At 43.6% G+C, this 25,567-nt stretch overlaps 1 protein-coding gene across 3 annotated transcripts in view; it reads left to right on the plus strand.

Annotated features, from left to right (window-relative positions):
• LSP1 (lymphocyte specific protein 1) overlaps positions 1-25,567 on the plus strand; it is a 65,693-nt gene that overhangs the window by 15,529 nt on the left and 24,597 nt on the right. For 2 of the 3 annotated variants that reach the window (XM_040409802.1, XM_040409800.1), the window contains exon 2: positions 20,893-21,030. In XM_040409802.1, the coding sequence (XP_040265736.1) occupies positions 20,893-21,030 (138 nt within the window). Of the gene's footprint in view, positions 1-15,177; positions 15,434-20,892; positions 21,031-25,567 lie in introns of those variants that run through there. The other variant, XM_040409801.1, reaches the window with a different exon arrangement.

Raw genomic sequence — 25,567 nt, forward strand, 5'->3', positions numbered from 1 at the left:
TGTTCGCCACTGGGTGGAGCACTTTGTCAAGTTTTTTTCCCACCCTGCCAGGTACAGGCAGATCTATTTGCCACATGACACATAGCAGATCAGCTACTGAATATCTTCCCATACCAAATATATAAAAAAAACTGTATGGACCGATACAGCAATCAGCACTCAAGGGGTAAATTACTCTGACGTCCTGGACTCTTAATAGGGAACAGATGTTAATGAGAGGCTCTGGTTGGATAAACATAGGCTTCCAGCTTTAAGGGTACTTTCACACTAGCGTTTTTCTTTTCCGGTCCGTCACAGGAGCTCAATACCGGAAAAAAACTGATCAGTTTTATCCTAATGCATTCTGAATGGAGAGCAATCCGTTCAGGATGCATCAGTTCAGTCCCTCTTACGTTTTTTGGCCGGAGAAAATACCGCAGCACGCTGCAGTTTTCTCTCCGGGCAAAAATCCTGAACACTTGCCGGAATTCATTTCTATTGAAATGTATTAGTGGCGGCATTAAGTGTTCCGGCAAAACGGATCCGGTTTTCCGGTCTGCGCATGCACTGATTTTTAAAGATGCGAAAAAATAAAATAAATACCAAATCCGTTTTTCCAGGTGACACCGGAGAGACGGATCTGGTATTTCAATGCATTTGTCAGACGGATCCGCATCCGACGGAACTGCCTGCCGCAAGTGTGAAAGTAGCCTTAGCTAATTCAGTGTGTCATTCAGTTGCATCTGTGTCAGTACAGGGAAGAGGGTTTATTCTTAATCTTATCTAGATCTAATGGATTTTTGGCAGAATATCGTCGGCATGAATGGAATTCCTTTAAATCATTGGCCGTGTTTACTGGTTAATAGATGTGATGTAAATGGGTGTAGTTATGGGGGCAGCAGAGTCACAAGTCGATTGCTCTTCAAGACGGCACAAAGCCAAATAGCAATAACATCAGCCGTGTATATGGGTGCGGAGTCCACTCCATGTACGACTGTGTCAGCGTGCTGATGTACTTAGGACGTCATAGAGAATTGTAAGATCTCAGTAGGATATGATCATTTTCAATCATAGCCAGCATCTGGTCGCTGGGCTTTGTGCTTTATCACATCACAGTCACGAAAAAAACACCAAAAAAAATCTGAGAACACACAGTGTACAGTGTCAGCGCTCACGCCCTAAAATAATATTCACAGATTTATTGCAGATATTTGTGTGAGTGCCCTATCTGAATGGGAAATGCAGAAATCCACGCACAGGCTGATATTCATTTGGTCTGATCTAGGGTCTGATATTTATAGAAGAGGCTTGAATATTATTTTGTGAGATCTGGGGCCTGATATTAATGACAGAGGTGGGGATATGTCTAAGAGGCCTGGGTATGGGTTCTGATATTAATGCAGAGGTCAGAATATATTTAGGAGGCCTGGTCTGGGGTCTGATATTAATCGGATTTTCTGGGATTTTGATACTAATTACCTATCCTCAGGACAGGTCATCAGTATAAAAATCCCAGAAAACCCCTTTAATACAGATGTGGGAATATATTTAAGAGATAAAAATCTGAAAACGGCTCACTTTTGATCACCTTGGTAAGGTGCTCTTGTCTATAGAATCACTCCTTTCAAGATGTCCCAATAGGTGTCCCCTATGGATAGTCCGCTCTTTGTTTGTCAGCAGTGTATTGTCTGACAGATAGTCATCTAATATCGATGATTTCCATAAAGGTATGTTGTTCACAAGGTTAGTGGGGTTAGTCTTGTGTCAGGGTGTCTGTCTTCAATTGATGAGAGTAGTTTTGCGTCATAGGGTTCCTATCTATAGTTAGAAGGATTAATCATTCATCCCCCAAAAAGACGTAGTAGTAGAATTGATCATTCCTCCCAGACACCGCAGTACTGTGTGTTCGGGGTTTGCATATGACACATTCACCACTGAGGTAGAGTCTTATATATTACATGCGTAAATACGTAGTTGAGGTAGGGTTTTATAGGTAAAATTCATACATTGAACTCATCGTGTCTTTGCCCTTGGTATTACTTACTGATTCATATGGCGATCCTCCCGTGGCGTCCCACGTGGATGGACTATCCTGGTTCGATGTGAGTATTTCTCCAGCGTGATACAGTCAAGTGGGTCCAGCCGTAGGTCTCGATGCGCTGTATGTCAGCGTCGGTCTCGATGCGCTGTATGTCAGCGTCTCATGTGCACCGCTCCAAATCTTGCGAGAATTGACTTTAGTGTTCAGTATGCGACTGTCTTTACTCCTCGGTATTTCTAAAGCGCTTCAAAATTTTCAAAATTATCGAGTGGTTAGAAGTCCATTGTTGGACAGGTATTTGTGAGTGAAAGTTGACTGCTAGACGCGTTTCAGGGTATCCTTTCCCCTTCCTCGTTTCACTCTTTACATTTCCGGCCATTTATATCCAATAATGCCATAGTTATAGAAAACATTCTGGTGCTAATGCTACACTTATTTTGTAAATTTGAGATTCTTGGCAAATACATTTTGCACAAAATGATTTGGGCCCGTCTGCCACACGTCAAGGCGATCTCTATAAGACGGGAACCTAACACTAAATACTACCTGTTACGTGCCATGAGGGCCACCATAAAATTCAGGAAGTGCAGGTTCCACATGCATGAGGGGTCCACTCTGCCTTTTACCATTTTTGGTGCCATAATAGCCTCCATTAAATCCAGGGAATGCAGGTACCAACATGCATGCTGAGCCCACTCTATACCTCTCCTGTTGCCAGATGGCTTCCAATGAATGCAATGAGAGACGTGTGAATGGACCTTAACAGAAATGTTGGTGTGGCATGAGTGCAAATCATATGGAACCTCTGTATGGGCTTCATGCACACGTCTCTTTTCTGACAGATTTATAAAATGATCTGAGAGAAAGATAAATTCTAGTATGTTCTGATATGTTCCTATCTATCTATCTATTCAGTAACGGACATTGCACATCACACATGTGTGCTATAGGAGGTGATACAACATCTTCACTATGGTTTTCTCGCATGGTTTCCATACCCTCAGCTGACCCTCCGGCTTCATCTAATAAATAGCAGAAGGATTCTCTAGAGGAGGCTGTCCAACCCGTCACCACTTGAGGAGACAGTGGGTCTGGGAAAGTTAAGATTTATAGAAATGCTGCTGTTGAAAAGCATTAACTCAAAGATCAAAAAAAGTACCTGGAGATATAGGTCATCAAGTTTCCCTAAAGACGTTTGATGCTACATATTTTCTGAGTTATTCTGTTTTGCTCCAGGTTGGCAGACCTCCATTAGCATTCTTAGCTCAGGACCACATGGTCAGGTTGTCGGGAATTACCATTTGCCTTGTCAGTTGGCCCCTGTAAAGTGGCCGTTATCCTCATGGGAGACAGAGATGCATGTAAGAACTCAGCTGAGTAACTTATTTTTCAAGGTGTTTGGTTGACATTTATTTGATTATTTGATTAAAAAATGTTCCTCCCCCATTCAGTTTGCATTGGGAGATGTCAAATCAAACGCCAATTGACTTGTATATGGATGATTGGCACCTGTTTGGGACTGAAATTTCCCTTAAGCTACAAAAACCTCATGTAGGTGCCATTTGTAGGAACACTAGCAACTGTTTGAGACACATACTGTAGTTGAGACATCCAGAATGTTTGTTATATCCCATCTGCTGCATGCCGCAGATTACAATCACATTCAATAGGGTTAGCATAACTTTAGACAACAGATGACCAGGAAAAAGTGACATTAATAGACATGGAGATGACTTTCATCTGAAGGCTTTATCCAGTGTGGACAACCTCCTAAAAGGTTACCACAGGGAGCTTCAATGCCAGGAGCCAACCGATCATCTCAGAGTAAATGCTTATTTCCCTGCATTCCAGTTCCAAACAAAAGTGAGGTCAGGGGTTATTAAGACTAAATTAGCCAAATCTTAAATATTGTGGACACAGGGATATCGTCATGATAGAGCCACTGCTAACTGACTGTGTAGGAAATGCAATTGGGATCCTTGATCTTGTTTCAGTACCACAAAGCATTTAGATCGGAGAAGTGCCACATCTGGAAAAGTCAAAGGGACAGCATTAGTGTTGGTCGAGCACCAAAGTGCTCGAGTAGAACACTTTGGGATTCACGGGTGCTCTAATGAGCACTAGAACACAATGGAAGTCAATGGGAGAACCCGAGCATTAAACCAGGCACTCCCTGCTCTGAAGAGGGGAGGGTGTCTGGTTCATAGGAAAAGGTCAGAAATTGATGGAAACACCACTGAAATGGTTCGGGAATAGCATGCGAAGGATGTCTGGATGCATCTTGGACTCCCAGGTCGCTGCTGGGAACGATGTTGTCCGAGTAGTACGCCAATTTTACAGACTGACAATAATACACACCAAACCGAAGATAAAATCGATTTTTAGAGGAAAAACTGTTAGGAAATATTCTTTCCTGTATATTTACTTGTATATAAAGTGCAAGTGCTGCCAAAAATTACAAGGAAGAGGCACTCTGATACAACCTGTATATCACATAAAGTAGGCCTTATTCACATTGTGGTACAATTGTTCAGGTAGTGGGACTCCTACATTCATAAATGCCCTAAGTGAAAGGTCTTCCAAAAATTACAAGGAACCGGCACTACAATACACCCTTTATTACACATAAATTAGGGCATCATACACACCCTTGAAAAATTATGATTGATGGCCTGCTGGTGACCCTCTAAAACATTAGGGGTGAGAGCCTGCTGCTGATCTGCCCATCTAAAAAATGTTGTGGGTGAGGGCCTGCTGCCGAGCTGGCCATCTAAAAATTTTGTGGAGCCGGGCCTGCTGCCGAGCTGACCATCTAAAACATTATGGGCGAGGGCCTGCTGCCGAGCTGACCATCTAAAAAAGTTTGTGGGCGAGGGCCTGCTGCCGAGCTGACCACCTAAAAAATTTTGTGGGAGAGGGCCCGCTGCCGAGCTGGCCCTCTAAAACATTAGGAGCGAGGGAAGCCTAATAAGCATGTTGATATGATGGAGGAGGAGGAGGACAAGAAAAGGGGGGCTGAACCATATACCCTTTTTAGCGGTGGAAGGGGTGCATGGGAATACAGCGTATTCAATACACCATAAAAGCCACATTTGAAGTGCCTTTATGTTCAGCCACTTTCCTCTGGTGGAGAAGAGAAGTCAGGGGCAATCCAGGCCTTGTTCATTTTGATAAGAGTCAACCTGTCAGCATTTTCAGTTAACAGGCGGAAGCGCTTATCAGTTATTATGCCCCCAGCAGCACTAAATACCTGCTCTGACAAAACGCTGGCGGCAGGGCAGGCCAGCACCTCCAAGGCGTAGAGCGCCAGTTCGTACCACATGTCCAGCTTGGACACCCAATAGTTGTGATGCATACAGGGATCACTGAGGACACTGACACGGTCTGCTATGTACTCCTTCACCATCTTCCAATATTTTTCCCTCCTTGTGACACTAGGCTGCGCATCAGGTTGAGGGTGCTGGCGGGGTGTCCTAAAACTGTCCCAGGCCTTGGAGAGTGTTGCCCTGCCTCTTTTGGAACTGCTGTGTGTTCCCCTTCGTCTCCCCTCCTCAGTTGGCCAAGGAACTACGTACTCTGCAGCCAGCGTTGTCAGCTGGAAATTTTGGAGCAATTTTCCCACAAGGACCTTCTGGTATTGCACCATTTTGCACAATTCAGGGATTAAGAATAACTTGAGTCCAGACGTTGAGATGAAGTTCAATGGCAGCTTTACTTCGCATAAACGTTTTTCCAAAAACAGTTTACAGGCTTTGTCTTGGTTCCAGCAGGCTTTAGCATGAAACTGGCAGGCACACTCCACTCTGCTATATCTGTTACTCTCTGAATCTGCTGTACTGACAGTATGGCTGTATAACTCAGCTTCTTCCATATGCTGCACTTCACTTTATAGTCTGACTACTAGGTTATGCCAGGGAACTTTCCTCCTGGCTCCTGAGGCTTCAAGCTTTGGCCTCCATGGCCAGCAGAGTTAATGTGCTCTGGCTGGCGTGGGCACGTCCAGCAGAGACGTGTCCCTGTACACCCTTCCTCTAGCTGGGGGTAAACTAGACTAACTAGAACTTCTGTCCCACCCTTCCTGCAGGAAATTGGGCTGTCCCACTCCTCTACAGGCAGGGGGTTAGAATGGAATGTTCCATTCTATCTAAGCACAGCTCTGCCATGTTTTCTGCCACCTGCTGTCGAACCAGTCTGCCACCTGCTGGCGAACCAGGCACACTACACGAACAGTTACATAACAATAGAAATGCACAGTGTGGAGGATTTGCAATAAATGCATAAGATGACATGGGGCCATACCAACAAAGACAGTAGCAAAGTGCAGAAGTGGTAACACCACTCTGGGGTGTTACACAAGAACCCCAAAACAGCTGTCTTCAGATGCCTCTTACTTTTTAAGGAGTCTCTGGTTTGGCTGATATGAAATAATTTGCATAAAACTGTCCATAAAATCGTTTCTGTCTCACCACAATGGAATGGAATCTGTCTCCAGCTATAAATCTTTAGGTTAAATATATAGAAAGTACTTGGCTTCAGGAACACTGTCAGACACATTACTGAGTGAGAAATGTAAATCTCTTGGTATAAGTCGCAGGAATGGATTACTCACTGGTATAAACTCAGTACTTAGCGGCAGACGAGAACCATTTGGCCCACCCAGTCTGTATATTTTTGCTCTCAAACGAGTCCTAAACATCTCAAATATAAAAATTTGCTTCCCCTGTCTCTTGTAGTTTATTAGAATCACAACTCCTAGAATGAGTTTCCTGCAGAAATCTAGATTCACAATTGGAGTTGTAGACCAAGAGAAATGGTATGGCCATGATATTTTAAGAGGTGGCCCATGATGGCAGTAGGCGCTCTCCTCAAAGAAGAAGAGACATTCGTCTCTTTGAACTCTGATGCAGCCATCATTAGTACCAAGGCAAAACCTGCTTTCATCACTGAACACTATTGTTTGTCATTGATGGTCGCATCTCAGGTGGACTGGAGAGCACCAACTTCCATTATAGCATGGAGACACACAGGACTGGTAACCAGGTGTCATGGCGTAGGCACCATTAGATACCATGGCCAGTCCCTTCTGGTATTCATGGAGAGAACATTGACCAGCCATGTTCATGACATTGTGGAACCAGTACTACTGCCTTTTTTGACCAGTTAGGATACTGGGTTTTCCAACAAGATAACACTTTTCCACACATTGCCAGCACTACACAATGTGCTCTTCACTGTTTCCAGCATCTGCCCTGGCCAGCTCGATCAGAAGATCTCTCGCTTATCCAGAATGTCTGGGACTGGATGGAGTGACAGATCTCCCATGTACAGTAGCCATCAACCTCCATTGCTAATCTAGTGGTCCATGTTGAAGAGCTTGGAATGACCACAGGAGGATATCCATATAAATATCTGTATGACCATCACTGTGCCAGAGTGGCAGCCTGTATCACAGCTAGTGAGGAGAAGCATAGGCAACATTGGTTTTCGCGATATTTTGTGAATTTTTGGCCTAATATTCGCCATAAATTTGCAAATTCTAGAATTCGTGATCTCATCATGCGCGTATACAGGCGTGGCTCACTTTTGCTAAATTTTTCAAGCTGCTAGAAATTTACTCATTCATAGTTGAGATCTAAGGCACGGTAAAGCTGGCCATACATGAGATTTCCCAATTTTGATGGGACCAGCCAACCATCTAATGTGTATGATGGCCTCCTTTTTCGAGGAGAAATGAATTGGGCAGTTGGATTTCAACTTCCTGATCCATATGTTCTTGGGGAGATATACCTAAAGCAGCAGTTTTCTCCCCATTCAGACACATGTATGCTCAAGTGTATATGTGTATGGGCGGATCTGGAGGAATTGCTGTGTATGTGTATGGCCATCCTTAGCAGTGGTCAGAGAACTGTAAAGAATGGCACACGACACACGCATACTTACTAATACTTTTGTCTATAAATTTTGGGCTTAAATCAGGATTAAGGCCTTGACCCTGGGTCTGCCCCAAACCCGATTGGGAACACCCACTTCTGGGTGGGTGTTACATATACGCTCCACATTTTCGAACCAGGACAAGCCAAATTTGATGGGATTGTGACCGAACATAAGGAACAACCCTGGCAACTTCAGGACCGTTGGCAACTATACACACATGCTGCAATATAATTTATGATGGTTAAACATGACACAATCAGTCCCGTCTTCACAGGAGTCGAAGTGGCCACCATCAGCAGGAATGATGATTTTCTCGCGGGAAAGGCATTAATGGTTGAACACTTTTACAAATCTGGTGATGGCCGCACAAGGTGTCAGGAGCATCCCTGCTGGCTCTGGGGCAGTAACCGTCAATTTTCCCGTCAAGCAAAATTTTAAAGCAAACAGGCCCCATTTCTGTTGAAGGACACACCTTCACCAACTTAAGGAATGAACCCCAGTCTTGTTGACTCCTCTAAAACCGCTTTACCCATTCTGTATGCTTCTCATTTACATATGAGTGTACAAAAATATACATATTAGGTTATGACCAGCAGGGGGCAGCAGTGCCGTCCATGTGCCATTGTGTGCTGCCTACATGATGACGTTTCTTCTACATAAGACACAATGGTTTTTCTCATGCAATCTATTATCTAAATTATTTTATATATGTTAATTATTATTATTAGAAAGGAGCGGATTTCTGCTTATGAAATTCATTCACACTTCGTTTGTTGGTAAAAGGTGAATTTCGGTATGGATTCCGTTACCATGAACCATAACGCAATTCTATGACGGAATTCATAACGGAAGGCTTTTTGGGGCATTCTGTTATTCATTCCGTCATAATAGAAGTCTATTGACTGCCAAACGGATCCGTCCCATTTACGTTATGCAGGAGAGGACTCTCCTGCATAACGGAAATGGGAGGATCCGTTTTGCAGCCCATAGAATTCTATTATGACGGAATGAATACCGGAATGCCTGTAAAGACATTCTGTTATGAATTCCGTAATAGAATTGCGTTATGGTTCGTGGTAACGGAATCCATACCGAAATTCACCTTTTAGCAACAAACGAAGTGTGAACGAATTTTATAAGCAGAAATTCGCTCATCTCTAATGATTATTATTATTATTAAAGTATATTATTATCATTATTATTATTATTATTATTTTATATTTTAATTATATTATTATCTAAATTTCCATGTAAAATCGATGGCACATGAAGGCACAGGATGGTTCAATAGAATTCTGTAGGAGCAGGATTGCCAATCTGATAACTTCTGGACAACTTAAAGGGGTATTCCGGTAGGTACAAGTTATAGGTCCTAGCGTTGTACTCGGCTATCTCCGGAATTCCCATAGAAATGAATGGAGCGACCTCGCACATGTGCAACCGGCTGCTCCGGTCATTTTAGGGCAGCAGCAAGGGGCCTGCAGGGGGTACGGGGCCCTCGATCTCGTGATTGGTGCGGGTCCCAGTGGTAAAACCCCCACGATCTTATAGATATTAGTGTTGGGTGTGAAAATTCGAATTGCAAATTATTTATCGCGAATATCGCCACTTCGAGAATTCGCGAAGATTTAGAATATAGTGCTGTATTCGTATTCGCGAATATTCTAGATTTTTTTTCATCAGTAACATCCCTTCTTGCTTGTGGGCCAATGAGAAGGCTGCAATGTCTTTGTCTGAGCTTAGCAACATCCCTAGCAACCAAAAGGAAAGCTGCCTACCCCTTACTATATAAGAAACTCCCAAGCAGCCAATCACTTTAAAGCGATTCTGTCACCTCTCATAACACAAATTCAGATTTTAAACCAGTCATGCTCCACAGCTTACCTTGAATCGGCTGTGCTGTTCTATATTGTAATCCGTCCAGCAGTTTTGCAGAAAAACGACTTTTATAATTATGCAAATTAACCCTGAAGGTGCCCAGAGGGGCATTATGTTCCCCTTTGTGTGCCCAGTAACGCCCCTCTTACAGTGCCCAAAACGCCTTCCTCCAGAATCCCTAACCGCCCACAGCGTCTCATCCCTCTCCTCCCTGACGGCCGAGCGAAGTCTCGCGCAGACGCAGTACCCACTGAGGGCTGCGCCAGTGCGATTTGCTGGAGACTGAGGGAAGAGCGAGCATCGGACGTCACTGGCTCGGCGCATGCCCAGTGATGACGATGAAGCTCCTGCCCTCAGTCTCCAGCAAATCGCACTGGCGCAGCCCTCAGTGGGTACTGCGTCTGCGCGAGACTTCGCTCGGCCGTCAGGGAGGGGGGAGGAGAGGGATGAGACGCTGTGGGCGGTTAGGGATTCTGGAGGAAGGCGTTTTGGGCACTGTAAGAGGGGCGTTACTGGGCACACAAAGGGGAACATAACGCCCCTCTGGGCACCTTCAGGGTTAATTTGCTTAATTATAAAAGTCGTTTTTCTGCAAAACTACTGGACGGATTACAATATAGAACAGCACAGCCGATTCAAGGTAAGCTGTGGAGCATGACTGGTTTAAAATCCGAATTTGGGTTATGAGAGGTGACAGAATCGCTTTAACTAAAAATCACAGCTAAGAACAAATTGGAAAGCTGTAATAAATATGTCCTTATCCCAGACGTGAAGGCAGTAACAAGGTGTGATCTAGATACCTGACCCAGGGGGCAAAACATCTGGTCCTGCGCAAGGAAAACACTTTTTCATGTTGCCGATGTTTCATCCATGGTCTTTTGCAACCAGCAGACATTTCTTGAGGCGGTTGTCTCACAAAGGTTTCTTCTTCTCAGGCATTTTGTGATTTTTGCCACATTTTAGTTTAGTCAAAAGACACCAGCAAAAGAATGTGGAGTAGATTTATCAAAACTGGTGTAAGGGAAAACTGGCTTAGTTGCCCACAGCAACCAATCAGATTCCACCTTTCATTTTTCAAAGCTCATTTGGAACATGAAAGGTAGAATCTGATTGGTTGCTATAGGCTACTGAGCCATTTTTCCTTTACACCAGTTTTGACAAATCTTCCCCTATATTTTTTCCAATGCTATTTTTCCCAGAGCTCAAATACACCATTTGGGCATAAAAACCTCAAAAGTGCATCAAGAAACAAAAAAATTAAAATAAAATGTTACACAAGTCCGGCGTCTTTTCGTTTTTGCATTTTTGTTTTTTTACTCTCTGCCTTCCCAAAGCCATAAACTTTTTATCTTTCTGTTCACATAGCCATATGAGGGATTTTTTTTTTTTTTTTTGCGGCACAAGTTATACTTTCTTACGGAACCATTTAATATTGCATATAATGTAGTGGAAATTAAAAAGAAAATTAAATTCTGCCACGGTTTTACAAGTTTTGTTTTTAAGGGGTAAAACTGACCTGCACCCTTCATTCTCTGGGCCAGTATGATTACAATGAGACCATATGTGTATAGTTTTTCTTGTATTTTAATACTGAAAAAAATAAATGTGTTTTTCTTGCCATACAGTTGCAAGAAAAAGTATGTGAACCCTTTGGAATGATATGGATTTCTGCACAAATTGGTCATAAAATGTGATCTGATCTTCATCTAAGTCACAACAATAGACAATCACAGTCTGCTTAAACTAATAACACACAAAGAATTAACTGTTACCATGTTTTTATTGAACACACCATGTAAACATTCACAGTGCAGGTGGAAAAAGTATGTGAACCCCTAGACTAATGACATCTCCAAGAGCTAATTGGAGTGAGGTGTCAGCCAACTGGAGTCCAATCAATGAGATGAGATTGGAGGTGTTGGTTACAGCTGCCCTGCCCTATAAAAAACACACACACCAGTTCTGGGTTTGCTTTTCACAAGAAGCATTGCCTGATGTGAATGATGCCTCGCACAAAAGAGCTCTCAGAAGACATACGATTAAGAATTGTTTACTTGCATAAAGCTGGAAAGGGTTATAAAAGTATCTCCAAAAGCCTTGCTGTTCATCAGTCCACGGTAAGACAAATTGTCTATAAATGGAGAAAGTTCAGCACTGCTGCTACTCTCCCTAGGAGTAGCCGTCCTGTAAAGATGACTCCAAGAGCACAGCGCAGACTGCTCAATGAGGTGAAGAAGAATCCTAGAGTATCAGCTAAAGACTTACAAAAGTTTCTGGCATATGCTAACATCCCTGGTAGCGAATCTATGATACGTAAAACACTAAACAAGAATGGATTTCATGGGAGGATACCACAGAGGAAGCCACTGCTGTCCAAAAAAAACATTGCTGCACGTTTACACGGAGTGCTGTCCTCATCTTTTGTGGCCCCATTGAAGTGAATGGGTCTGCACCCAAGCCGCAAAAACTGCGGCTCGGATATGGACCAGAACTACGGTCGTGTGCATGAGGCCTATCAAGCAATCATTAGATTGTCAATTGTATGTCGTTATGGTATTTTAACCATTACAGAATACAGCTTTTAATATATTCCAATGCAGTGCTGCCAACTGCAGGTCTGTACTGGAATGTACCGGTGACAGGCATGGAGCCTTAAGCAGGCTCCGGCTTATCACGGCAATGTAACAGCTAGCTTCCTCGATCTCAGCCGGCGGAGGACTGTTACCAGCACAGAAGCTCCCGCATTTTCACAGCTCAGATGCCGTGATTGCCTTTGACCATAGCATCCGAGGAGGTTAAGTTTCTACAATCGCTGTTATCGACGATCGTCGACATTAGTCCCTGGTATCTGCTGTGTAAAACAGCAGAAACCCAGCAACTATGGCTCCGCTGCACTAGAGAGTGGGCGCCATATTTAAAGACTGGACTTCTGTAGGGGTTAAAACACACCAATCCACAGACAGTAAGCTCCACTGTCTGTCTAATAGCTGCCCAGACAACTGTATTGAAAGGGAAAGTGTCATCAGAAAATGACCTATTGCTTATATATATATATATATTATGTATAGATAACACAGATTCTTCCATTCCTAATAGGTGATATATTCTCTGCTTCTTTCTTTGTGGTGGTTTTGGCCACCAGGTCTGCTCTGTCCTTCCATGCAGTCTGAGGCTTGGTTGCCGCCCGTAGGTTGTATGCTCTCTCCAGCTCTTAAAGAGACAATGTTTAAGTCCTTATTCACATCAGCCAATGGCTGGCGTAATTAAGGTACCTTCCCATGTGGAAAGGTGCCTGGGAAATAAGTGTTGTAGCATCCTAATATCCCGCTAGGTGTGATGTTCTGTTGTCTGCCTGTGTACTGACTTCTGTCCGTTTCCTGCATTGTGACCCTTCATAATGACCTATCACTGCACACCTTAACATTGGACCGTTTCCCGTGCTGCCCTGACCTCGGTCTGCCCCTGACTACAATTTTGCCTGATCCATCGGTGCCTTGTACCAGTGTCTCTGACCCCTCTGGGTCGGCTCTCAGTCATACAGTGATTACTCCAGGAGGTGGTGGCCTGGTGTTTTCCTCGCAGTAAAGTCCAGATCCCTGTACAATGGTTACAGGGTTTATACCAGCTGCCGCTAATATGAAAGTAGCCTTTAACAACAGGTAATTTTCTGATGACACAGTTCTTTGAAGCTTTTAATACAAACCATTCGGTCAGTAAGACATTTTGCTGTGACTCACATAGATGTATTCTGTAATATTCTCATAGGGGTAATATAAGTTCATTATAAGGCATATGAGTCATCCCGCTATCCGGCTGTGCTGCTTGTGATTTTTGCCCTTAGGACATATCTTCAAGTGATGTGCAAGTAAAGTCACTGATCACAGCTGACCTCACTACTGATCACTAGTCTTGGAATGTAAGATTACAGAGTGTACAGTATATGTATAAGAAGGCTGTGGCACTGCATGAGCGCTGTGGCCTCTTCCTAGACCAGGGATGCTCAACCTGCGGCCCTCCAGCTGTTGCAAAACTACAATTCCCAGCATGCCTGCACAGCCTACAGCTATTAGAGCATGCTGGGAGTTGTAGTTTTGCAACAGCTGGAGGGCCACAGGTTGAGCATCCCTCTCCTAGACCATATGATGTCACATTCATTGGTCACATTATGACTAGTGTTGAGCAAAGTGGACTTCGATCTGAATTTCAGGGAAATTCGTGGGAGTGAATCGATTTTCCCTGAATGACGGTACAAAAATAATACTTACCTCATCGATTTGATAGCGACAAGCTCGCCGCCGCCATCTTGATTGGGGATCTTGAACGAAATTACATCATCACAGGCTGCGCAAGACTTTTCTCTAGATCTTTAATCAACATGGCGGCGGACGGCTTGTCGCGATCAAACTGATGGAGGTATGTATGATTTAATTTATAATTTTTTAAAAATTTTTACACTGAGTTATTACTGTCAGATGCTGCGATCAACCATGAATGCGGCATCTAAGGGGTACAATGACGGGGAGAGGCGCAATCACCGCCGTCAGGAAAGGTGATAGCTCCTCTTTAACTTGGAGAGATTTTAAAGAGATAATAAAATTTTTGCAAAATTCATCACAGTGCATCATGAGAGATGCGTTACCAGTAGTGACTGGGGACTTCAGCCAGTTGGTTTGTGTCTTTAGTGTCTTTGTTACGTTTTCTCATAGGAGTTCATTGGCTTGTTACTATGTTATGACTGATTCTGGTTGCACGTCTCCTCTGAATTGTGGACCACTGAAGAGCGTTGGTGGTGTGAAAATATAGATTGCTATATATTTTTATTTTAATATATATTCATATAATAACTATAGGGATGAATGAAATGTGTGTCTTTCATGCTTTTCTAAGAAGAAAAAATGTAACAAAAGATGAAATTTATTGTAAACAGGAAGGAGAAATCGGAATATTACAATGCAGCCATGTGTCTGATAGAGTAGAGGCTGCGTTCCTGCCAGGAGAGAGGAAAACCTGGAAAATTGCTGCAAAGGGACATAAAAAAGACAATATTGAGCTGAGAAAATGAGAATCCTCCACAGCAGTGGCCAAGTGTCTAGGAAAACACAGTTGCTGTGATACAGGGACTCCCCCTGAGAGTGTCTGAGGGGGAGATACAGAGACATATTGTGCCCCCCCCCCTCCCCTTCCCCAAACACAGGGGCAGGGAGGGTCCTGCTTCCTCTTACCTCATATCATCTCCCCCTGACTTCCCAACACAAGAGGAGGGGGAGAGAAAGGGTGAGCAAGCCTGGAAAACAAAAGGAGGGCAGGCAGCTGCTCAAACTTCCTGAGAAAAGGAAAGAGGACTAAGCAGAAGAGACAAGTCACACTGAGAATGAGGGTCTGAAGAACAATGAACCAAGATAGTCTCCTCAACTGATAAGAGAGGCATTGATCCTAGAGGGGCTGATAGAGGGAAGGTGGTGAGTGGGAGGGGTGTCACAGAGCTCTGGATACAAAGGAGAAGCAGAAAAAGGAGATTAGGAACACCTCAGACCGAGCCAGCATGTCCACATCACTCCTGAGGAGAGACTCCAGCAAGAAGAACCTACAGAATCTACTGAAGTGAGTAAATCTGGCCGTAGATGTGACTATGGTACTTATGCTCTTATGGTACATCCAACTGCATCGTCTATGGTGCCGGTCTGATCTACAATTGCATTGTCTATGGTACCAGTCAAATCTACCAACTGCATGGAACCAGTGTAATCTATAACTGCATGGTCTATGGTACCAGTGTAATCTATAACTGCATTGTCTATGTTACCAGTGTAATCCATAACTGCATTGTCTATGGTACCAGTGTAATCTATAACTGCATTGTCTATGTTACCAGTGTAATCCATAACTGCATTGTCTATGGTACCAGTGTAATCTATAACTGCATTGTCTGTGGTACCAGTCCAATCTATAACTGCATCGTCTATGGAACCAGTATAATCTAGAACTGCATTGTCTATGGTACCAGTGTAATCTATAACTGCATTGTCTATGGTACCAGTCCAATCTATAACTGCATTGTCTGTGGTACCAGTGTAATCTATAACTGCATTGTCTGTGGTACCAGTGTAATCTATAACTGCATTGTCTGTGGTACCAGTGTAATCTATAACTGCATCGTCTATGGTACCAGTCCAATCTATAACTGCATCGTCTATGGAACCAGTATAATCTATAACTGCATTGTCTATGGTACCAGTGTAATCTATAACTGCATTGTCTATGGTACCAGTGTAATCTATAACTGCATTGTCTATGGTACCAGTGTGATCTAGAACTGCATCGTCTATGGTACCAGTGTAATCTATAACTGCATCGTCTATGGTACCAGTGTAATCTATAACTGCGTCGTCTATGGTACCAGTGTAATCTATAACTGCATTGTCTATGGTACCAGTCCAATCTATAACTGCATTGTCTATAGTACCAGTGTAATCTAGAACTGCATCGTCTATGGTACCAGTGTAATCTATAACTGCATTGTCTATAGTACTAGTGTAATCTATAACTGCATTGTCTATGGTACCAGTGTAATCTATAACTGCATCGTCTATAGTACCAGTCCAATCTATAACTGCATCGTCTATGGTACCAGTGTAATCTATAACTGCATTGTCTATGGTACCAGTCCAATCTATAACTGCATTGTCTATAGTACCAGTGTGATCTAGAACTGCATTGTCTATAGTACCAGTGTGATCTAGAACTGCATTGTCTATGGTACCAGTCCAATCTATAACTGCATCATCTATGGTACCAGTGTGATCTAGAACTGCATTGTCTATAGTACCAGTCCAATCTATAACTGCATTGTCTATGGTACCAGTGTAATCTATAACTGCATCGTCTATGGTACCAGTGTAATCTATAACTGCATCGTCTATGGAACCTTTTAATAATGTCTCTAATACTTTATAATGATGATAATTATACAGTCGTTACAGTTGATTACCTGTAAAGCACGTTGATTCTAATGGTTGAGTATTTTCAATAGACAACTGTGGATATATTAAACTGTTCACAATCAACGGGACAGTCAATTATTTGGAAACCATTCTGTGCTCGTCAATAAGACTATCAGATTGGATCTAGTTATTATTGAAAAGAAGCTAAACTGTAAAATCTGATGGGCTGGTAGAAGAGGCTTCAGGTAATGGAGAAAAGGACAATGCTCCCTGAGTAACATAGCGTTACAGTGCAGTGTGCCATTGTATTTAATGAAGTGGCCGCAGTTCATTCACAGCAGGGGTAGAATGAATGAGCAGAGAAGGAATTCAGTTGTGAGCTTGGGAAACAACATGTTGTCGGAGATAATGAGGAAATGCAAGGAAGGAAGAATACAAGTGTGGGGACGTGAGAAGGATGTAAAGGAATTTGAAGTGGTAGTCATGTGCCAAGGTCTGGACCTATAGATACTTAGCTTTATATATATATATATATATAGCAAAGGATACCAGGTTTATCGGGTGGGGCGAGTTGTAATAAATTGGTTGTGGGATGAAGGAAGACCGTTTCAGATGATGTCAGGATTCTAGCAGTCAAACCATACCAGCGATGGACTTGTAGACCATGTACAGCGCCATGAAATGAATGGTACTTTAATAATAAATATAATAATAAAAAATAATCTAGGATACATCACCATGTGTTATATCTACAATGTGCCCTTGATTTAGGAACTCATGATTGATGGCCAGGGAGAGCATTTTGCTCAAAGTCTGTCAACTGGGCAAAATGTCTTTGAGTGTTTCGTAGAGACAAGTCTAGCAGTCAACGATCTCTTACCAATAGGAACATTACCCAAAAGTCGCCTCTGAGAGCTTTCTTCATAAGGCAGTGGGGGGAAGCACTATTACGCCCTCTTGTGGCAAGACCCAGTTTTTAATCAGACCACACCTGCAATCTTAAATAATATGTCTGAGACATAACTGCATGTCAAGTTTTGCAGTAATCCGACATAATACACTGCTGCTAACGGCAGTAAACAATTTTGAAGCATGAACCAATGGAGCTGAGCTTTGCAGCTGGTACTTCTCAAGTCAGCTTGTTTATTTGGGATTCAGGCCAATGGACAATACTGTGTGATATGGGTGGGGTGTCATCTGGATGATCGGTTCTTCACGAACAGGCGAACTGTCTTGTAGTGTCTACGTTCTATAAATGTGAAGTAGTTTTCTATTCTATAAGGAAACTTTTTGTAATGTACTCCAGCAAAAATGATGACTGACCTGTCTCCTCAACAAGATGATTGAAGACTGGGTGGGTTGGATCTCAGAAGAGCTGTGTTCTTCTTGCCCAGGTGCATCATAAACCTCTTGGGGCCTCTAGAGATTCACAGCCAGACCTCGTTGATTTGGCGTATTTGTAGCATCAGACCCTAAGCCCGTTGAGGACCTTCTAGTCTTCTGCTGGGCCAGTCCAACCCTCTGATTATTGTACAATAGCATAACATCCAATTATTTGGCATTGCTCTGGCTGGGGTCTGTGGTGGTGAAGAAGATGGGTCAGATGGTGATGGGTCCAGTGGCGTATCCAAGCTATGGCAGCCATGGCTAGTGCCATAGGCGCCAAGCGGGGGGGGGCGACAAAAAAAAAAATATCATGAAAAAAAAATTCCCACCCATTCTGCAGCCACCTCCTTTAGCCCCAGCGCTGGCGGCGGCACGCAAATTAACTTGGAAAGTACTTTTACCTTGGCTGGACAGTCTGGACTGAGGGCTGGCATGTAGGAGAAAGACAGGCGCCCCCATGATTTTCTATGAATGGGATCGCCCAGTCCGTCCGTGTATCTGCTAACTTGCAGAGGCTCCGCCTCCAGCTCCGCCTCAAGCTCCGCCTACCCTCCTCTGCGTATCGTAGCTTCATTTATCCAAGCGTGTCACTCGTGAGGTGACTGACTGCACTGAGGTGAAGTGAGGAGAAGAACTGTGAGAAGTTGGACGATTGGACCCCCAGCCAGGCAGCACTGCTAGTCTGCTACGGTACACACACACATCATGATCACACTGTATAATGATGTACTGACATTCTGCAATCTGCCAAGCACTGCAGGCAACCTAATAAATGTAACCTTGCTAAATACCTAATATAGTGCTGCTAAATATATGGAATAAATAAATTAGAATTATGCATAGATATCCTAAATAAAGTGATTTGTGCAAGTTGTACCTGCTGTTGCACAAATCACTTTATTTATATCTATGGCTATGCATAATTATAATTAATTTAATCCATATTGTGCAAGCACTATATTGGATGGGCTGCTTGCTTCTGTTTGAGACTGTCATGATGCCAGGCTTAGGCTATTGTCACACTGGGGTGTTGCGCTATTGGCGGTAAAGCGTCGCTATTTGAGCGGCGCTTTACTGTAGTTTTTGCGGCGCTATTCAGCCGCTAGCAGGGCGCCTCAAATATGCGGCTCGCAGGACTTTGAGCTTCCACTAGCTGCCCAAAAAGGGTTAAAACCGCCCGCAAAATGCAGCTTGCAGCGGTGCATTGCTGGCGGTTCGGCGGCGCTGCCCATTGATTTCAATGGGCAGTGGCGCTTTCGAATCAGTGTGTACACTGTTCCTACCCCCTCCTGGGAACTACATCTGTGTGGCAGGACGCTCTCTACGTGTTAGAGACATCAAGGAGATGTGAATTACTATGCGTGCTGCAATGCATACTGGGAAATGTAGTTCTTACATGAACGAGCGCCGCAAGCCAGGAAGTGAATGAGAGAACAGAAACTAGAACGCCGGAGGTGATATAGATGAAGGAATTTAATAAGTATTTACTCGTTTTTTAACAGAATCATTACACTATTCTGTTTTTCTACCTTACAAACATTAATTTTAGGCAACAAAAACTTTAATTGGAAGATTAAAGAGTTTGACTTGAAGATTTGTCAGCTGTTTTTTTTTTTGTTAAGGTTATCTGAAAGATGGGTTTAAAATATTTTGACAGGGGCGCAGTTTCAGTGCTTGCCATAGGCGCCATTTTCACTAGATACGCCTCTGGATGGGTCAAATGGTGAAGGGTCAGTCCTGCCCTTTAGCCTTCACCTTTGTATGAGATTCTATAGACTGAAATCCATTAACCCGTCTCAGTTGACAAGCCGCAGTCTACCATCCTACCTCCCTTAGGGCTACAGGAATCATTAGGCATGTCTTTCACTAAGCCTTGTAGATTAACACATACTTTACAAATACGATGCCAACTTTTTTGTAAAACGAGGAAGGTTATCCGCTGGAAAGAATCCATCAGCAAGAGCAGTAATGGTAATAATATAATAATGTAGCAGAGCTCATTTTGCTTTTAATTCTTTGTTGCTACTTTTGTGATGACTGAGAAACAGAATAAAGTTCTCCTACTGTAGATACTACATTGTAATATTATCAGCAGTAAACCTTCTGCATCGTGCACAGCCAGCTCTGCTACATCTACAGTGTACACAATATCTGGCTATGAAGGCTATATTCCCATTAGAGACATATGTCATGATGATATCATTATGGGGGCGTATTGTAAACCACCCCTGGTGTTATGGTCAGAGGTCAGCAGGATGCAGAAGCATGTGAAGACAGATGTGCACAATGCCAGAAGTCGCACATTCCTGGGAGTGGATAGGGCGTGGTACGGACACATCTAATGTCACTGCTGTCCAACTGCCAATCTCAATTCTCTATTTCCAAGCCTAGTGTTGGGATCTTAAGGTCAAAGCTAAGGGAGGTGGCCCCGTTTAGGATCTTTAGCTAACTGTATTTCACATTTTGCTTTCACAGTCTATGTAAAGTATCCGGTTATTTGCGCCCCGTTTCACCCTTTCACATATGTAGTATTTTTGCACAGAGATCCACTTACCTAATGGTATATATTCCAGGACTGAACAGCACATCAGTTACAGGGGAAGTAACAAAACTTATAGTAGAAATAAAATTGACACCTTTGAGTCCTCAGTGGTTCTATCTCATGGTTATTGAATGAATATTGACTGGGCAATTTTTAGTTTTTTTCATTGTGTTGTTAATTTTGTGCTTCAGATTGACCTCCCAGTGGAGTGTGGAAGACGAAGAGGAGGCGGCAAGGGAGCGGCGTAGAAGAGAGCGGCAGCAGCAGGGCGGCGAGGGGCAGTCCCCTGAGGATGGAAATGAAGAGACCTGCTCTCCGTCAGAGGAGCAGTAAGTTCAATCCATATTTCTCTGGCATCTTTAGACTCTTAGGCCTCTTTCACACGGGCGTCGCGTGTGAGGGCCGGATAAGATGCGGGTACGTCGCGGGAAAATGCGCGATTTTTCTGCGCGAGTGCATAGCGTTTCAATGCATTTTGCACGCGCGTGAGAAAAATCGGCATGTTTGGTACCCGAACCCGGACTTCTTCACAGAAGTTCGGGTTTGGGTTAGGTGTTGTGTAGATTTTATTATTTTCCCTTATAACATGGTTATAAGGGAAATTAATAGCATTTTTAATACAGAATGCTTAGTAAAATGTCCATTGAGGGGTTAAAAATAATAAACAAATTTAACTCACCCCATCCACTTGGTCGCGTAGCGGATCTCCTCTTCTTTCTTCAGTACCCGGCAAAAGGACCTTTGATGATGTCACTGAGCTCATCACATGGTCCATCACCATGGTGATGGATCATGTGATGGACCATGTGATGAGCGCAGTGATGTCATCAAAGGTCCTTTTCTCCCAGGTCATCAAAGAAGAAGAAAGAAGACAAGCCGGGCAGTGCAAACAAGTGGATGAGGTGAGTTTAATTAATTAATTTTATTTTTTAAGGAGGGCATCCCTAATTTACTAAGCATTCTGTATTAAGAATGCTATTATTTTCCCTTATAACCATGTTATAAGGGAAAATAATAATGATTGGGTCCCCATCCTGATCGTCACCTAGCAACCATGCGTGAAAATCGCACCGCATCCGCACTTGCTTGCGGATGCTTGCGATTTTTACGCAGCCCCATTCACTTCTATAGGGCCTGGATTGCGTGAAAAACGCACAATATAGAGCTTGCTGCGATTTTCACGCAACGCACAAGTGATGCGGGAAAATCACCGCTCATGTGCACAGCCCTATAGAAATAAATGGTTCCGGATTCAGTGCAGGTGCAATGCGTTCACCTCACGCATTGCACCCGAGCAGAAAGCCTTAGGCTTCATTCACACGTCGGTGTCAGCGATGTCATCTGTGGCAAAATGGTTGGTGAACCATTCTTGAAGATGTCCGTGAAGAATCCATGTTTGGTCCATGTTTGAGTTTTTTGCCCTCTGTGTGTCATCCATATTCTACAGACACTGCTAGGCTGAAAATTAATTTCCAGATCATCTCATACCACTGGTCCTTGAAAACCACTGACCAAACATGGATGGCATTCATGCTGTGTCTGTGGTTTTCAATGTGCCTGAAGGATCCGTAATTATGGAGAAAAAAGGGAAGGCTTCCGTGATGTCACCACGGTCCCATGGTCCCTGGAAAACCACATATGTGTGAACAACATCTATTTTCATGGTTCCTGTTCTGGACAGATCTACTGTAATTACTACAGATCATTAATTATTATTATTATTTTAATGCACCATATAATTTAAGGTGATGTGAAAGTGTTTAAGTGTATAACAGGCAAAAAAACACAAAAACCAATGAACAAGGGAAGAAGACAGTAGGTGAGGGAAGAAGCTGCTCAGATGGCACACTGTAGGTTTTCCTGAAGATGTGAGGTTCAGGTTGGTTTTGAAGGTTTAGATAGTGGGGGACAGTCGGATTTTTGGTGTAGTGAGTTCTAGAGTATGGGGGATGTACATGAGAAATCTTGTAAAAATCCTATGTGAGGAGCAGATCAAAGAAAGAAGTCTTGTCAAGATGGGAGATTACATGTGGAAATGTATAGGGGCAGTGGGTCAGAGACGTATGGAGGGACAGGTGTGCAGGGCCTTGGATGTAGTTGTTAATATTTTGAACTGCATTTTATGGGCAGTGTGGAGCCAGTGAAGAGGCCGGCAGAGACGAAAAGTGGAGGAGAAACGAGGGGAGAAGTAGATTAACCAGAAAGCAGAGTTGAGGGTGGAATGGAGGAGAAGCAAAAATGTTAGATGGCACACCACAAAGAAGGATGTTGCAGTAGTCCAGGCAGAGAAGATGGACAAGGATTTGAGTGGACCCAGATTGAGGAATGAGTGGATTCGAGAGCTGTTCTACCAGGTAGTAACACTTGCTGTTGCTTTCCTCCAGAGAAAACCTAGTAGCTCCAAGGGACAACACCGTTCCTCAGAAGCCTGGCTAGAAAACCTGAATTTAAGGCTCATTTACATATTGTGGTGGAGAATAAACGGTACTAGACATTTCCATCAGTAAGGAAAGAGTCCAGGCCCTTAGCTCTGTAGGGATTTTCAGCAGGGATCCTGAAAATGGCAATATCATGGTTCCCATCATAGTCCACCACCCCCCTCACCAACAACCTGACCCACCTAGCCCAACCAGAAATTATGCAAGAAACTCTGCTGCCCTTTAACAGAACTGTTGACATCTATGCCTGACACTGAACCCCTTCAATTCCTGATATAAAAACACTGCATGAAAGGGGGATCTCAGTGCAAACTAATTATTTTTGCTTCTAAGGCTACTTCCACATGTGCGGCATAGCCTTCTGGCAGGCTGTTCCAGCTTAGGCTACGACCACACAACATGGTTGTGATCCGGTCAGGTTGTGGCCATACTGTGGTCAAGAACTGCGTTACCAATTTGCCCACAGCCGCCTTTCATTTAACCAATGAAGACTGCACTATTTGGTCAATCTTCTTTGTTAATGGCCGTGCGCCAACTTCAATACTGTCAACAATGTAGATGGACTAAACAGTGCAGTCTTCATTAGTTCAATAAAAGGCAGCTGCGGGCAAATTGGCTGAGTGGTTGTTGACAATCCGACCGGATCACGACTGTTCCGTGTGGTCGTACCCTTAGAATGCCAGGAATTGGTTGGACTAAAACCACTGTTGAGGCCGGGTCTCCGCCAGACACCATTATAGTTAATGGGGCTGCCAGGCATTCCGGTAGCAACTGGCAATGCCAGATCCAGAGAACTCGGCAGCCTACTAGAATGTGAAAGTAGTCAATTGTGACTGCATTAATTCCCATGCACTGAGCTCCCCCTAGTGGACCTTCAATGGACTGCTATGGGGCTGGGGCCTGGGGGGCCCAGCGCTGACCTTCTTTAATTCCTGATGTGAAAACTTGCTCAGTGCAAACACATTATTACATATTCTAATTCAGTCAATTGTAACAGAATGAATTCCTGTCCACTGTGCTCCCCCTAGAGTTACTGCAGAAGCTTTGTAAGAGGAAGCAGAAGATTTATCAATGTATTTATGCCAGTTTTCTGGTGTGAAATACAGTGAGAATTAAGGAGGTCAGAATGAGCGCCATATTTATGAAGCACCTGTTCAACTTTTTCTGACATAGAAGTCGGATAAAGTGGGTGAGGCCAGGTGTGACTTTTTTATTACAATTTTTTTGATTAAAATTTCTTCTACTTAAAGGGGTAATCTGAGAAAATATATTGATGACTTATCCTAAGGATCTGCGGGTGGTCTGATACCCGGGACCCCTGCTTGATCAGCTGTTAGAAGAGGCTAGGCGCTCCATAAGTGCTGCGGCCTTTTCCTAGGCCATGTAACATCACCATACATCGGTCACGTGGCCTAATTGCAGCTCAGCCCTATTCAAGTCAATGTGGCTGAGCTGCAATACCAAACACAGCCGCTATATGATGTACAGCACTATGTATGGAAAGCTTTCAGGAGCCCGCAGTGTTCACTGGTGAGCTCATCGGCAGCTGATCTGCCGGGGAGCCGGGACTGGGACCCCCACCGATGTGATAATGATAATCTATCTTGAGGATAGGTCATCATTATCTTTTCCTTAACAGGGACGGACAGTCCATAGACCCTACAGGAAAATGTCCCAGTGGGCTGATGCCCAGGGGGCCACCCAAGCCCTCCTCACGACCGCTGGCCAGGTACATAATATCTGATGCTCTCAGCATTAATTAATTCTAGGAGCATCAGGTACTTATGCACCTGGCTGGCAGCCACAGGAGCCCTCCTGAATTCAACAGTATCACTTTCCTCACTATGGTGATAGGGCAGTATTTTATGCTACACTGTGGTGTCTAGTTTTGCTAAGGGCGGTATTTTGTGCTACACTATGGTATTGCTGGCCCCACCTACTTCTGTAGTCCCTGCCTACTTGTGACTTGTTTTGGCACTGCCTACTCGTGTTGCCCCACCTTCTGTCAATTTGGACTCACCTTCAACACGGGGCCACTTGTAGGTTTTTTTCCAGGGCAACTTTAAAGGGATTATCCGAAGTCTAAAAGATCCCCCCCAATGCCTGGGCCCCTCGTATACTTTATAGTTACCTGCTCCTGGGCACCCGATCCCTGCACAGCAGTCGCTGCAGCTAGGGAGGCTCATCCCCGTCGGCCGTGGTCTGCTATGTGGGAAATATCGAATGCATACAGTGCAATACAATAATTTTTGAAACCTTTTTCATCTTTTTGGTCAGTTTTTTTTCAGTTGCATTTTTTCATAGGACTGTAAAAATGCATGGAAAAATAAATATATAAATATGTGAATAAAAAAAAACACCTTGGCGTGAAACCATGACAAACATATTGATGGTCTATGAGGCATCTATCACTAGACTTTTGCTGCTA

The sequence above is a fragment of the Bufo bufo genome, chromosome 10, assembly GCF_905171765.1.
Source record: "Bufo bufo chromosome 10, aBufBuf1.1, whole genome shotgun sequence".
Taxonomy (NCBI): domain Eukaryota; kingdom Metazoa; phylum Chordata; class Amphibia; order Anura; family Bufonidae; genus Bufo; species Bufo bufo.